This window comes from Nomia melanderi, chromosome 10, assembly GCF_051020985.1.
Source record: "Nomia melanderi isolate GNS246 chromosome 10, iyNomMela1, whole genome shotgun sequence".
NCBI classification, from domain to species: Eukaryota; Metazoa; Arthropoda; class Insecta; order Hymenoptera; family Halictidae; genus Nomia; species Nomia melanderi.
Genome location: NC_135008.1, coordinates 4577573 through 4592232, shown reverse-complemented (window position 1 = coordinate 4592232; position 14660 = coordinate 4577573). Strand labels below are relative to the sequence as shown.

At 50.4% G+C, this 14660-nt stretch overlaps 1 protein-coding gene and 1 long non-coding RNA gene across 3 annotated transcripts in view; one reads left to right on the top strand and one right to left on the bottom strand.

The window, feature by feature from the left end:
• Sox102F (transcription factor Sox102F) overlaps positions 1-1097 on the bottom strand; it is a 175196-nt gene extending 174099 nt beyond the window's left edge. For both annotated transcript variants that reach the window (XM_076371292.1, XM_076371293.1), the window contains exon 1: positions 766-1097. In XM_076371292.1, coding sequence (XP_076227407.1) covers positions 766-798 — 33 coding nt within the window. In that variant the 5' untranslated portion in view covers positions 799-1097. The remainder of the gene's footprint in view (positions 1-765) is intronic.
• A 96-nt stretch (positions 1098-1193) lies between these two features.
• The window catches only part of LOC143174965 (uncharacterized), a 126470-nt gene continuing 113003 nt past the window's right edge, over positions 1194-14660 (top strand). Inside the window, exon 1 of the long non-coding RNA XR_012999520.1 lies at positions 1194-1237. This is a non-coding gene — a long non-coding RNA (uncharacterized LOC143174965). The remainder of the gene's footprint in view (positions 1238-14660) is intronic.

Genomic DNA, 14660 nt, shown 5'->3' with positions numbered 1-14660 from the left:
TCTGAATACCAACGTTCCACAATAATTCGCCTTGACTTTTGTTCGGAGCAGCTGAGTTATGTCCGCGAGCTTCGAGAGCAGCGCATCGCCTCGAGACAATCGTTGCATTCTGCTGTCGCGCGGGCCTGCCCGTCAATATCGATGCATGTTCTTCACCATTGATTTCTTTTCAGTTATACGGGTTCATTATCTGATAAAATGTCTGCGGCGATTGCTTATTCCCGGCGGAAAGAACGTGGGTATACAGTATTCACGTTTATACACAGAGAAATCATTCCCTGACGTCGGTAAAGTCAGCGTTCCTTCAGACTTCTATAGGATCTATGGCGATCGAGAGATCTAGGATTCGAGATTTGCAATAATGTCTAGTGTGATGTGTAAGTACTTTACAGTTTCTTTGTGTTCTCTTGGTCTCTATGATGAGAATTTATTTGCGTCGAAGAGTTGGGGAAATTAATATTTCTTTTGATAAGAACACGTTGACGTTGACGAAGGTACTGACAATAATTTATAAGTGAACCTTATTAAAATTTTTCGAAAAGTAATCGAATTGATAAATTAAAAATAAATTTGTAATAGTAATCTTGAAGATAACAATAAATATTTTCGAAATATTCTAAATAATATATTTCCATTTTACTATAACCTACAAAGTTAGCAGGACCTCATGGTCGCTTTAGAATTAAAACAGGCATTAGTTAAATTGATTGAAATAAGTATTGAGTACAATGATGGTTAGTTGAAGAAAAAGTATGAAAGACTTACGATCTCAAGCAGTCGTAATACATTGATCTTCATCAGCCCAAAAAAAGTTCTTCAGTCACTTGTTAGTAAACAGTCCGCTTCTTCCGCATACACATTCCCGCGGGCATGCGCGTGACAATACTAGCGCGACGCAAACCGATACATGATTTATTTACCCGATATATATAATCGAAGATTACGTAAAATGCTTATGAATTTAATATATTTATCGAAACTATAATTCACTTAATGAAACACCATGTATAATTTCACGCGTCATAAATAAAAACACACAGAATACCACCGTCTGTCTAAGAGCAACAACACGCGACAATTACTCAAACGCGGCCATATTGGTCTGCTCCCGGTGACAGGTGAAGCGCGCCAATCCCTCAAGCGGCAAAATTTGAAATTATAGCGCCATCTTCATAAGTTGGATGTGCGAAAGTGTGTTGTGTCACGGTGCCGCCTTCGACCAGCTGTCTTCATAAATGTAAGTTAATTATAAGCATTAATATACAATATATTTCTGTCCAATGCAAGCGTAAAGCATCAATCTTCAACGGTACAAGAAATAAATGACTGTCACGATTGGACTGCGGATGTATATGCCTCCATAACAATACCTAACCTACATAGCGCAGCGAAGTAAAAGCTTTTACCAGCTTCGATACGATTACTAATATTCCTCTTTATAAATCAATCTACATGCACATTCATTTTCATAAACTTCCGCAGTTCAATCACGCTAAACAAATGACTATATCCAATCAAACCCGAGTCTCGCGAATCTAATCACGATACCATTCGATATACCAGCGTTCACATGATATACCCATGGTGCACCATTAATATCGTCGAAACCGTGTAAGCGCAAACGTTGTTAATCGATCCACGTACGTCCGTCAGCGTCGCGATTCGTTCAAGGCGCGGTCCGATTAGTGATTCAGATCACCGCGAAGTAAGACATTACGCGGACGGAGTAATTACAGCGTCGGTACGAGTTCTGAGGAGTTCCGGAGATTTTTCCGCGGCGACGCGTCCGTTTAGGATGCACGGTAATTAATGGCTCGACGCGTTTGCGGGGCCAGCTCGCGGACCCGGTTAAATTTAGTCGGGATTTAGCATAACCCGCGGTTAATTAGTCGGATGGAATTTAAGGTATCCGATTAAGGGGGGTTCGGAATAGGGAAGAAATAGACCCGGGGATAGTCCCGGGGCGGTCAGACGGCGAGCGCGTGTAGATCGCGTCCTTGTGTGGCCAAATAGGTAGTGGCGACATCTACTTGGCGCCAGTCCACTCGTTCTGCAAGGCGGTACCATCCCGACACGCTCCGCGCGTTGTCTCCGAGGTGGCAAGGGCGAAACGCTCGGGGGAAGGGGCGAGGGTGCACGACGAGAACGGAAACGGCGGGTAGGACGAGGTGTCGCGTTTGGTTTCGGAGTCCGTGCCTTTCTCGCTCGAAAACCGCTGGGTTCCATCGCCAGGCGTAGCACACGCGGCCGATCGAGCGGAAAAAGTCCCTCGCAAAACCGGCGGCGTAATATACGATCCTAGGGTCCCGACCAAGAGCGTCCAACGTTTATCTCTTTCCGATACGGAAGTCTGCCGCAGGAATTAATTGCCTTCCGTGGCACCTTACCACGGCCACGGCGTCCCGATGCAATATCTGTTCCCCTGCAAGCCATTAGCCGGGCGCATACTTTACATTAGAAAGCACGTAAGAGAACCCGTGAGCACAACGAGGAGACCTGTTCAACGGCGAAACCTTGTTTCGCGGAATTCTCGCCTCTAGGATCGAGCGGGGGAAAAAGTACCGGGCGAAAACTTATCGGCGTGCCGTGGGTCGTTAGGGGACCGCGTTCGGGTGCCATAGCCGGACCAGGTCTCCTCACGATTCCACGAGCGCAACGAGACCCAACGTGTGATTATCTATCCGTGAACCAAGTTCCGCGTCATTGGTACCATCTTCCACGTTTGTAGCAATGGAGGTCTACCTGGAGTTCGCAATCAGGGGTGGCTTCACCCTTCGGTGACTATAAAAATGCGAAGCGGTGGAAAGTCCAGTTTAGAGTCGCTCGGATTCGCGTGTCTGGGGGAATCTTGTGGAAAAGCGAAATGATCTGCATAACGTGGTTGATTTATCAGTTGCTCGGTATTAATAGTCGAACGGGCAAAAAGCTACGCGTTCAGTTTCCATCGGCGCCGCTCGATTCTTTTCCCCGGCGTGCGTGAAAGTGAAACGATCGGATCGAATCGAGCGAGGAGCCACGCGAGATGCAGGGGACAGGAGTGGAGGCGCGCGTAGAGCGGAGGATCGTTCAGGTTGGGTCGAGCCGTTAATTTATACCGCGAGGGAAGCGGAGCCCAGGCGTTATTAACCTGTAGCGTCGGGGAGAGCGTGGATGTGTGCGGCGGCCGCGAGGCGTGAGAATTTGTCTCGCGGGGACTGGATAAGAGATCGTTCGGGATCAACGACGCTGCCTCAGCATCCATTCTCTCTCCGCGCGGCGTTTCCTCCTTCGCGACGCGATACGATAATGCGCGAACCCGTTCGCTGCGCCCGTTGACGAGACAATCGTGAAAAGAATAGCTCTCGGTCCGCCTATAGGAGACTTTCACTTTGCGCCGGCGCTTCGATCGCGAATAAGCCTCGGCGACGGGGAAACCAGGGAAACGACAGACCGGACAGATAACCCCGTGTCCAGGGCATAACACGCGAATCTTTATCGTCGGGGTGTACGAACGCGTTCACCTTTCCGCCGGTGATTCTCGTGGCACCGGAGAAATCGCGTATCCCGATTCCGTCTACCGCCGGGATCGACTCCTTTTCCTGTTCCGCGGAACGGTTTTCTTTTTAACGAACGGGAAAAGGAGTCGCGGACCGTGCAATTGTATGATTTATACACCCGGCGATGACAAGACCCGTAGCTACTCGTAAGCCACTTTTACTTGCGTAACCGGCAAATTATATGCTGGAAATAATGGTTTCTTCGCGGTACGCTTATAGATGTTTACTCGCGTCCCTGTCGTTCGCCGCTTAATTTGACCGTTACTCCGTGTTGTTTAGGCGCCTTGCGCGCTACTTTAACGAGATACTTTATACAGTGAATAATTTAAATATTTTTAAGAGGCCAGATGTAATCACTGGCGCCCCCAGAATTTCACGGGAATGCACGTATAGTAACGAGGTTATGTGCATCGGTTATTCGTAAAGAATTTTGATAAGGTGATAGCTATCGGAGATCGCGATAGGATCGGCCGCGCGATGGGAAATATCTGGGGTTTCTATTTTAGCCGGCAATATCTTAATTCATTGATATTTACCGGCCATCCAGCGTTTATGGAGCTGCAAGTAATCCTATTAAAAGCGGCGTTACCTAATTAATTAGGTGCGCTTGTACGCCGCATAGGCACACGGTGAAGCAATATTAATATTTGTTAATGCGGTTCGGCTGGATTATTTGCCGGGAAGAAGCGAGCGCTCGTCTATTTTTATCCGGCCGCGTTATTTGGTTACTAGATTGGCAATTACTTGAATGATCGGCGTTCGTATTACTTTGTAATTCTTCTTCGCAAAATGACCATCCGTTAGCACGCACGTCAATCCAATTTCCCTCTTCAAACGGATCGCCAATCTAAACAGTGGAATTCCTGTTATCCGATCGATTCCCGTATAGCTTTTCAGCGTTTCATCATAACGAAAGAGCCACTTAACCGTTAGATTAAAATTTACATTGAACGTTGCATCACGGTAAAGTGCGGTTCACAGACAGCGGCGTAAATTCCACGCGCTGATCCCGGAATCGATCTACCGTGCGTATTCGGTAGCGAGTGTCCGACTCGAATTTCGACGTTGAAACTTTCCCGACAAAATAGATCCGCATTGACTGTGACTTTATCAATGCCAAATCGAAGTCTCGCGGACTTTATACTGAATGGTTTGACGCTTCGATTCCCGGGATTCAGAGCAATAAGCTCTGATTGCTCGGTGTCTGGTAATAACATATTTATGCCCTCGCCGGGTATGCTCCTCTGGTAAAACACCGGAGTCAGAGACTAATCCTTTTGGCATGTAAAATATCCCGTTTCGTTTTCCGAACGTTCGTTATCTTTCGTCATCTTTTCTGATTCCGTTACTTTCGCTTCTATCGGGATCGCGGATAAATGTCTCGTTGAATGCATTAATTGCGAATTGGCGTCATGCTCGCGAACCGCGAACCCACGGTATCGCGGATCGTACAAGCCCCATCGGGAGAGGACACTAATTTTACCGCTGCATCGAAGTTGCTAGGACTATTAATAAATCATAACTAATACGCTACACGTCGCAAAACTCGGGAACTCGCTCGTCACGCCAAGAATAAAGACGTTATACCGGGTCCTCGAGTCGCTTTTAATAGCTATCTCATTCTTCTTCCGTTAATATTGCTTACGTAACACTCTCAACAGGATGTTAAGACTATTACGCCAGCAGCACAATGAACCGTGTACTCGCACTATCGATACGTTACAGTTTAATTCCCTTCGAACGCAATGGGTACAGTTCTATTATCGATGAATGGCGCAGTAAGTCCTGAAGATTGCAATCGCAAACGATGTGACTTTCGTATCAAAACAGCGCGTACACTTTCAATGAAAAAGCGTAGAATTTAAGAAAACATCTGAAAACCTCGGGAAAAAAAGTGAACAAGTGAATGTAACAGATTTCTTGCAAAAGAAGTGAACAAGCAAAGCTAACAGATTTCTCGGAAAAAAGCGAAGCGCTGAAGCAAAGATGTCGCAAAGAGAAACTCGAGATGAATATTCCTCGACAAAGAAAACAGTTCTATTCAATGATGCTCAGGCATAATTAAGGCGAAAGGAGTGTACTGCATACCGATATTAACTCGACAGGAAAATGCCGACGATGTCTTAGTTTTTCGAAGCCAAGTTCCCCGAATCGGTAATTCCGAAGAACGTAATAACCGTGGAACCCCACGGCTCGAATGCCCTTTCGCAAGAAGAACCGACAATTCATCTTCCATTAGAAATAGCCAATCGATTACGCGTACTTTATTCCGTCGCCGTGTCGAAGCCGTAATTTTGTAACGACGCCCGAACCAGCGCCGGACGATAAATCAACGAATTCGAAGGCGCGAAACGGACAAAGAGGGAAAAGAACGAGGGCGGGAGCGGGGAAAATAAATATCAAATACGATCGAGGACGCGAACGAGCGTTCCTTACCGTTCCGGGCATGTCGAGGCGGCACGGATCGGAAGTCGAGCGCGTTCAATCGTTAATCATGCGGCCACGCAAAAAGAGACTCCATTGGAAATCGCTCGCGCGCGCGGCCGCGCGCCCGTTCGGCTTGAGTGTGTGCGCACGCGTTTTTGCCGGGCGTGTACCACGCCGGGCATCGTCCCCCTATATTGTATCGACTTATTGTTGACTCACATACATTTTCGTCCCGGCACAACCTATAAATCTTCGGCCGTTTCCTCTTACAAGCCATTACCGAACGAGAGTCCGGATAGTCGGTGCGCGGCCGGATCGTAAGACGACGCGGGACAACGGAAAGTAAGAAGCCATTCAACGGCCGCGGACGTGGACGGAATTAATTTCATCTCTCGCCGCGGCTGTTAACACCGACGCGACATGTGTGCGCGCGCGCGGCCGACCGCCCTCCGACGAATGGAGTTTGCACCTGCCTAGAAAAGTGTCGTTACCCAACGATCAGACTTTCGCCGAAGACAAGGGGACCGCGCGTATGTCGATCCTCCGTTCGTACAACGAAACCCGTGGAACGTCAATTTGTTCACCGGCGTCGTGCACGACGTCGGCGGATCGTTCGCATCCGAGCGCGTTGCGCAATGCTACTGGTTCTGCACGTGATTATTAGCCGCGCAGCGATACGAATAAATACACGATAATCAGGGGATCGACGGTTCTCGTTTCCCTTTTTCTACCGTTTCTTCATTTTTTTCTCTTACTCTCGTCCTCTTCTTTTTTGCGGTCGTGTTGTTCTTCTTCTCCTCCTTCGTTCGTCTTCTTTCGTTCCATTCGAAATAAACACACTCGGTCCGCATCGGTCGCAATATTCTTGAGCCGTTCGTACGCATCCAGGACACTTGAAGTGAAGTGGCCAGACGGGACAAGTTCTTGGTTAATTACTGTCGAGTCTTATGTATACATATATATTTTGTGGAAGGAGGCCGAACGAACGTAGAGGAAACGACAGAGGCCTCGCGAGAAGCTAAAGGAAGAGGAACCGAGCAAATGGCGGCCGAACGAAAGCGAGAAGGAGAATAAGAGCCGGGACCGAGAGAAAGGGGAAAAGGGAGCAGCGGAGGCTGAAGCGGAGCCAGAGGAGATGACCGAACGAGATGCTCTTTGAGACACTGAGAGCTCCAATAAAGCCGGACCAATTACTGGCTACCGTCCTTTCCCATTCCCTATTGATTTGCATTCAAATAGATGTTATACTCTAAGTAGACGGATCCTAATGGATTATCAGTTCGAGTCATCGCGAGAGCTTCAAAGCTCGACTCATTCCCTTTCCGCGCAGAACCGCCTCCTTTCCAATCCTCGTATATCCACTGTTTCATCCATTTCCTAATGAAACCTCCTCGGATTGGCCCTTTTTCTAAACTTACCTAATGATCAGCTCGAAACTTATCCCGCTACCGCGTATATACACGCCGGCCTCCGTTCCGGAGAGGAATTACTCTCTTGCTCCCAAAGTAGAAATCGTTTCTCAAGATCCACTCAGGAAAGTAGTTAACCGAGCACGGGAAGAACGCGAAATTGAATGGCAGTTTCGGTCATCCTAGAATTTTTACGTCGCGAAAACGATCCGTCGGTCCAATTTCGCTGCCGAGGCTTCTTCCACCAGACATTCGCAACACTTCCCAAGTTTTTTCCGCGACCGGGGAGACGGCCATCGATACTCCGCCTTATCGATTCGACTCGCACACGGGCATCTTGTTTAAGAAAATACGAAAGCACGGGTGACTCGTATCGATCAGCAGAATAAACGGCACCGCGCGCAACGGCCTAGCGCGCATACAATTCCGCTACCTCTTAAAATCGCTCGCCGCTCAGTCGTCCGGGGAACCTCGAATTATCTTTCCGGATAATATTCATTAGACTCCGGTACCACCGATAATTATACCGGCCGTAATTATATTCAGAACTCCCTTTGTGCTACGGAGCACCTGCCTATCCCGCGTATACCGGGAACGTATTGAAATCGTGTACCGGTGCGTTACGGGGAGAATCGTCGTTCGTAATTTCCTCCGGCCGAGAATAATCGCTCGCTACCGGGGGACGGGGGATAATTTCAACGAAAAACCGCGTCGTTCGCGCGATACGAATTTCCGGGGCTTTAGATTTTCGGGAGATCGCGCGCGCCGGTACCGAGAGGCACACTTGTCGGACGCCATTCTGTGCCGGTGGACCCGGGTAATGAGTTAAAATGAGTTCGGAATAATCGCGCGGAGTCTGGTTCACCGCTGCCGCAACGACCGAGCCACCGCGAGGCCGGATGCGACCGTCAGGGGGTGGCGGAGGAGGAAAAGGTCGGAGATAGAGTTGGAGAAAAGAGGTAGAAAAAGGGGCAGAGAGAAAAGCAGGAGAACCAAGTGCGGGACGACTTTGTGGGTATGCCGGGGTACCGTCCGTCGGTCCGAGGATAGTATGGGGGCAGTGGGAGGGCGCGTGTCCGGTATCCGGCTCGCTAATTAGCTGCAAGGTGGGATAAAGAGTGCCCGAGTCGAAAACATTAAAGCCAGCAGCGGGGTGGAAGTGTAATGGACGTTGACGTATGGCCGGTATAGCTACCGAGGCCCAACAGTGATGCCGGAGAAGTACATACTTGGCAACGACCTTCCATATACAGGGAGCACGAGAAGTACGTGTTCCACGGTCTCTCTCCGTGTGTCCGCCGGCGCAAATTAAGCGGCCGGGGATCACGGAAACATCGTTCCTTAGACACCGCCATTACGTATGTCCTCCGCGGAGTACTATAAATTCCTGGACACGAGGTGTAGCGCTTAGCGGGGTTAGATCCGACGATGCATCGAGGAAGATACCACTTTGGATAACTGTACGGAGTAGAAGCAGCCGGGGAGCAATTTATACAGCCGTTTCAGCTAATGTCTCCGAATGATTGTGGTTTAGAGGATCCTGAAATTAAAGAGGAGATTTTCATAATTGCCCCCGGGGCCGTTAATTCGCCGTGACTCGGGCAAACACCCCGGCTCGTCATTCGCGTCCACGGTTAATCGACACCCCCGTGGGCAAAGTTGCCGGCCCGATCCTGATTACTTTGAACCAAATGTGTCTAGCGTGTTCTTATTCAGATGCGCCGGCGTACCGCGTGTTTACCGTGTAATTTTGCGAAATTATGTACACCGCCGGTTCTACGCGGACCTGTAATCTCGGAGTCATTTTGATACATTGTGGCGAACCGCCGCGCTGCAGCTAATATTTTTTGCGGGGGGACGATTCCTAGACACGCGCTCCGTGCATAGCTGGGCGCGCGCGTATGGAGCTCGATCGTGTGTTTCGTGGAAATCGGAGGAAATGCGAAAGCGTGGCTTATGCGAACCGGAGTGCTCGATACTCGCGCGTCTCACGTACACGGTGAAATTGACGGAAAGTTGCGAGCGCTGAGATTAACCCTTTGCGGACGAAGATCTGTTGAAATACCGGAAACGGTCAGTAAATGAATATATATATATATACTGACGTCTTGCTATTCGAGTGATTAAATCGTTCGTTTATAACTTAGCATTCCCAATATGAACACTTCATCTCGCCGACATGTCCGCTAAGGGTTAAGGATCCCTTCGCAATATATCGAAGGGTAAAAATTTTCAAGACGTTGCCTGGAACGCGGCAGCAGCTACCTCCTTCTTAATAGAGAGAGTCGAGCGATAGAGTTCGCACTGCAAAATTTACTACGGCTACTCGAAAGATATGCAACCGCGCGGAATATACTATAAGATACAGCGAAAAGATCAGCAATGACATCCCCGATACTCAAGCGTAAGCTTTATAATCAAGAAAGACCAGCTCATCAGCGCGGGAAAAAGTCGTGTGAGTAAGAGGCAGCCGTCGTGGATTTATACCATAGAGTTTGAGGTTCACCGTTAATTCGCGAGTCACAGGATCTCCGCGCCGCGTAGACGATACTTACGAGCGTGCGTAGATCCTCGATGCAGGAGGATCCTTTCGCCCGCCGCGATTGAAAATCCTGGGGCCGCGTAGGTGTAGGGGGATGGCGAGGGCTGATTGCTTTACGATGACATTATTTGCGCTAACTCATGGCACCGCGCATAATAAAGTGCACGGGGTCAACGAATAGTCGAGGGAGACCGCCGCTGCCGGTTCGCTCGGCCCAGCTCGGCTCGGCTCGGCCCGGCAATCGCCGGTCCAGGCGATGCGCGCAGAAACGCGCACCGTCTTGAAAGCCGGGGAGGATGATATTCAGGCATGGTACGTAGGTAAATTCTCCACTCAGCCGGACACACTTGATGCACAAATTAAAGCATAAAAAAGCCCCTTGGCATAGAGCACCGGTGGTCGCGAAGAGCCCAGAAAAGCGACGCGGTTATAGAAAGACAGAGACGGCCGGAGAGATGAGTAACGGGGGCTAAATGGGGTTCAGACCCGACGACTGAAAGAGGAGGTCGCGTGTTGGTTGGTTGGTTCCGAACGAAGGGAGGAGGGGATCGGCCGGCCGGTCGGATAGGTTATACCATCTTTCATGTAATTACTGACATAAAATGCCAGATTTTCGCCCTCTCCTTTCCTCCTTCCTCGCCTTCAACCCCTGGTCTTTCGATCACTTTTTCTCTATCTCTGTTTCTCCCCCCGGCTCGATCTCCGTTCCACCTTCCATCTGAATTTCTCCGTCCTCCTCTGTCCCTCTTTCTTTTTCGCGTGTTCCCTCCCTTCCTCTCCTTCGCCCCGGTGTCGGCTCTCCGTTTCTCACTCCTTCGTGTCTTTTTTCTCCTCCGCGGAGTAGAAAATTTTCAATTCCATTCATGTAAATTATTGTAGCGCACCGACTCTCGACATGTGCAACTTGTATTAATGACGCAGTAAAGGAGCAGACGGGCGGAGAGCTGCCCATTAGCGGATGAAAGCGGAGGGCTCTCAGCGCATAGCCCGATAATAGCCCGACTTATACCCACCGAGGCTGTGTAGTTTAGCCCACGTTACGAGTCTGCCGTGCCTCTGCCCTGCCTCTCTGCCTCTGCCTGACTGCCGACCTCCCCCCCGCCCACCCCTTCGTTTCCTATCCCTGGCCGTTTGCTCGCCCGCGCCTCCTCTTCCACGATAGCCCTCTTTTCTTATCCTCCTCTCACCTACGTTTACCCTCCGTCTCAATTCCTATCTATCACCGACTTCCCCGACCCCCGCCGCCCGCTCGTCCCGATCCGACCCACCGGAGACTCCTTTTGCTTCCGCTGGCATTCAAATTCGGACGATTCGAGTCCTGATTTGTCACGGGTATCCCTTTCTTCCGAGCCGCTCGTTAACCCTCGGGATAGACAACTCCTCTCTATTAGGGTTAAACGATACCGGTCCTCGTGGATCTTCCGAGCCGATCCGCCGTCCCAGCGCCGCGACCTTTATCTCCGCCGACAAACCTTGTCGTCGTGACATTACGATTTATCGATCAAAGGATTACAGATCTCGCGATAAGATCCGAGCACGCGTGCGCTCTCATCTTTCGTTCCGTAGGTGGCAAAGGTAGATCGTCGAATTCGAAAGCTACCACTATGTACTGTATCCAAGTTACAATGTCAAAGACCCAAAGACTCTCCACCCTCTACGCGTAAGCCTAAAATTACTTCGTTAATTACCGTGTTTCGATCGAATCCGACGTTACACCCCCACCCTCGGCGCGACATTACGACCCACCGATGAAAGGAGTCGGCGCTCGCCGACCACAGCTCGCACGCGCGCTCATCACTCTCGCTGTAAATCGGCTTTCAAGCATCCGCGTATACCGCGTGGCGTCGTATTCCCCGAGCGAATCCGACAACGTTTCGACAAGGTGGCGTTATTAAAATCCTCGGTTCCTCGGCCTCGCTCGGCTCGGCACGGTCGCCCGGTTAACACGCCTGGATCCGAGGCGCTGAAAGAACGCGTTGGAGCGATTTATTAACTGGCGTCGATACTCAATTATCCGGTCGTGGATAAACGAGCCCGCAACGCGCCGCGGCGCGGCGAGCGCAAGTGGGAGTACGTCGCGAAGACAAATTGTAACATTACATCGCGGAGGAGACGAAGCGCGATAACGGGGCCCATATTCCCCGTGTGAGAAAAAGGCGGCAGCGCGCGAGCCGCCCCGCGGCCGCGCCGTAACGCTCTGCGAACGATCCCGGAGAGAGACGGAGAATGTGGTTTCAGTAGCAACGACTATATCGCCGGCGCGGTAGCGGTAACGGTATCCGTGCATCGGTTTAAATTTACCCGATCGCCGCGCCGGACCGGACCGGCTCGCGTTCTGCCCGCACACGGACACATCGGCGCGCCGGCGAGCGCAGCTCGTGAAAATCGAGACGAGCTTGTCCCCAGATACGGCCGGGACACGGCCCCGCGTCGTCGCGTTATCGCGACCGGGAAAAATATCCTCCCACGTGGGCCCGATAACGGCCGGGGGCGAAGCCTATTGGCTCCCGCGAGGAATTTCGCGCGCCAGCATCCGGCCGACTTTGCAACCGTGAAAACGACTACCTACATTCCATGTTGGAACGTGTTTGCCGGAGCCCGGGGGCCGCCATAACGCCCGTGACACTTTGTTTCGCGCGCGGACGTTAAACGCCGATCCGAATCGGCGACACCGGCGACCCGTGGATATCGCGTCCGCACGCCGGGCATATTCGCCAGGTGGACGGCCCCTTTGTCGTAAAGAAACCAAGTTGAGTGGACTTTCGTACAATGTTGAAACGTCCGTACCGCGGCAGTGGATGTTCAACGGGTTCATTTTTTCGAGAATTCATGACGTGGATCGGGAAAGGTAGCCGGGAAGTTTGACCGCCTCCCTTGTAAAGTTTCTCCGCGCGGTCGGTCTTGAATTCCTGTGTTTTGGTTAGGTCGTCGAACTCCTTGCTCCCCGTGATTCCCTCCGGCTCGTAGTCAGTTTTCTCGCTACCTCTGGCGAAGATTTCAATCTCATTTGACTGGGATGCTGGCCACCGTAAATGGCTCGTTAGAGCTAATCCGCGAGCGGAAAGCGTTCTTCCGCGCGAGGAATCGATTCATTTGCATAGAATCGTCGCATAAAGGACATCTTCCATCGGACCTCGTTCCGGGAACGGAATTTTTGTCGGGATTACTTTTCAGCCCGATAAGAGTATGATCCTTATCTCGCTAGGATCGAATCGAGGACACGCAGGGCTCGGACCCGATCGAACGATGGATCGTGATTGTCCCCTGGTACACGGGACGTTTCGAGAGATACCGTAAACGCGTTGTCCCGCGATTCGAGAAGAAGGCAGCCGGCGCTGTACCATTTGCCGATCATTCAAGAAAACTTCTTGCCTGGGACAGTAACGGTATCGGCGGCCGGCGTCGAAACGTAGATCGTTATATCGCGCATCGTTATCTCTGGCGGTCGTTAAAGATCGCACATAATACTCGCATCGAGTGAATTCGAGCTAACGGGACGCGCGCGGCGGGCTTGTCAATTGTTAAAGAAACCGTCGACCGAAACGGTATACGCGTCTCGGTGTAATAGATTCGCTCGGCGCTGCCTCGGCCCCGACTACCGTGTATCTTGGTCAACGATCCGTGAGAAAAGTGAGCAACGAAAGTGCGCGTAGCAGATTGGACTATCGGGTAAACGGTGGTCACGGCAATTGACCGTGGAGAGTAATCGGCGCAAGTGTTCCAATCACACCTTCGTTTTCAAGCTAAACGCTTTGGAGACCTGATTAAAGCCCCTTATTATTCGATTAAAAGAGTCGATAGAATGAAATATAATCCTCGTATCTGGGCACCCTAATATCCGCCTATTAGTAATGGTTGATTCTGCTAAATGAACTCCGATCAAAACGATTTATTATGAAATTCTATTAAATTTCGCGCGTTGAACAGTCGCGTGTAATTCAACGGCTAGAAAAATATTTAAGCGGTCTACCAGTCATAGTAATCGTTATTTGAATGTTATAAATCAATTCTCCTTTAACGTCTTTATCAATACAGATACGAATGACTCTACTGTAATTTATATTCCATCCAGTTGAATAGGTCGCTTGCAACATTGAAAGCGGATTCTCCACGCGAGCAGTAAGCCACGTTATAAAGTTGGTAGGTTCCTAACGGAGAAATCCTCGTTCCCGTGAACACCTTATCGCGGGAATCTTGAGTGAGGCGTGTGCACAGGATTATACGATAATGGCGCCGTCCGGGCCGTTGTCTTTTCGATTTACCACGTGGCAGCGGCCGATACGGAAGTGGTTCTCTGGTATCGCGTCGTCGGCGTAAATACGTGTCCCATTTAAGAACTCGAGGCGTAGCTGCGTAGGTGTCCGACGAAGTGGCATGAGCTTCTGCGAGGTCAAGTTTCTCCCCTGATCGATAGATGCTATCGGAACGGTTAAAATCTTCGATACTGGCCAACCACACGGCGGAACGGCGTGCCGTAAACGACTTCCGGCAGTGTCGAACAAGCACCGGTGATATTGGGTTTTGGAATTCGCTAATTCACCTCGTGCCGCGTTCAGACAGCCCCGGGGAATCGTTGCCCCGTGACGGACCGTGCAAGCCGTTTCGCGTGTCTCCTCCCTGTCATCGTAATGAACGTTTAAAGTAAACACGACACGAATCTTTCTCTTATAGCCCCCAGCTCGTTTGTACCGATGCGACTCACGGATTCCTCGAGACTGAAACATATCCTTCGACTGTGTTCTGCTA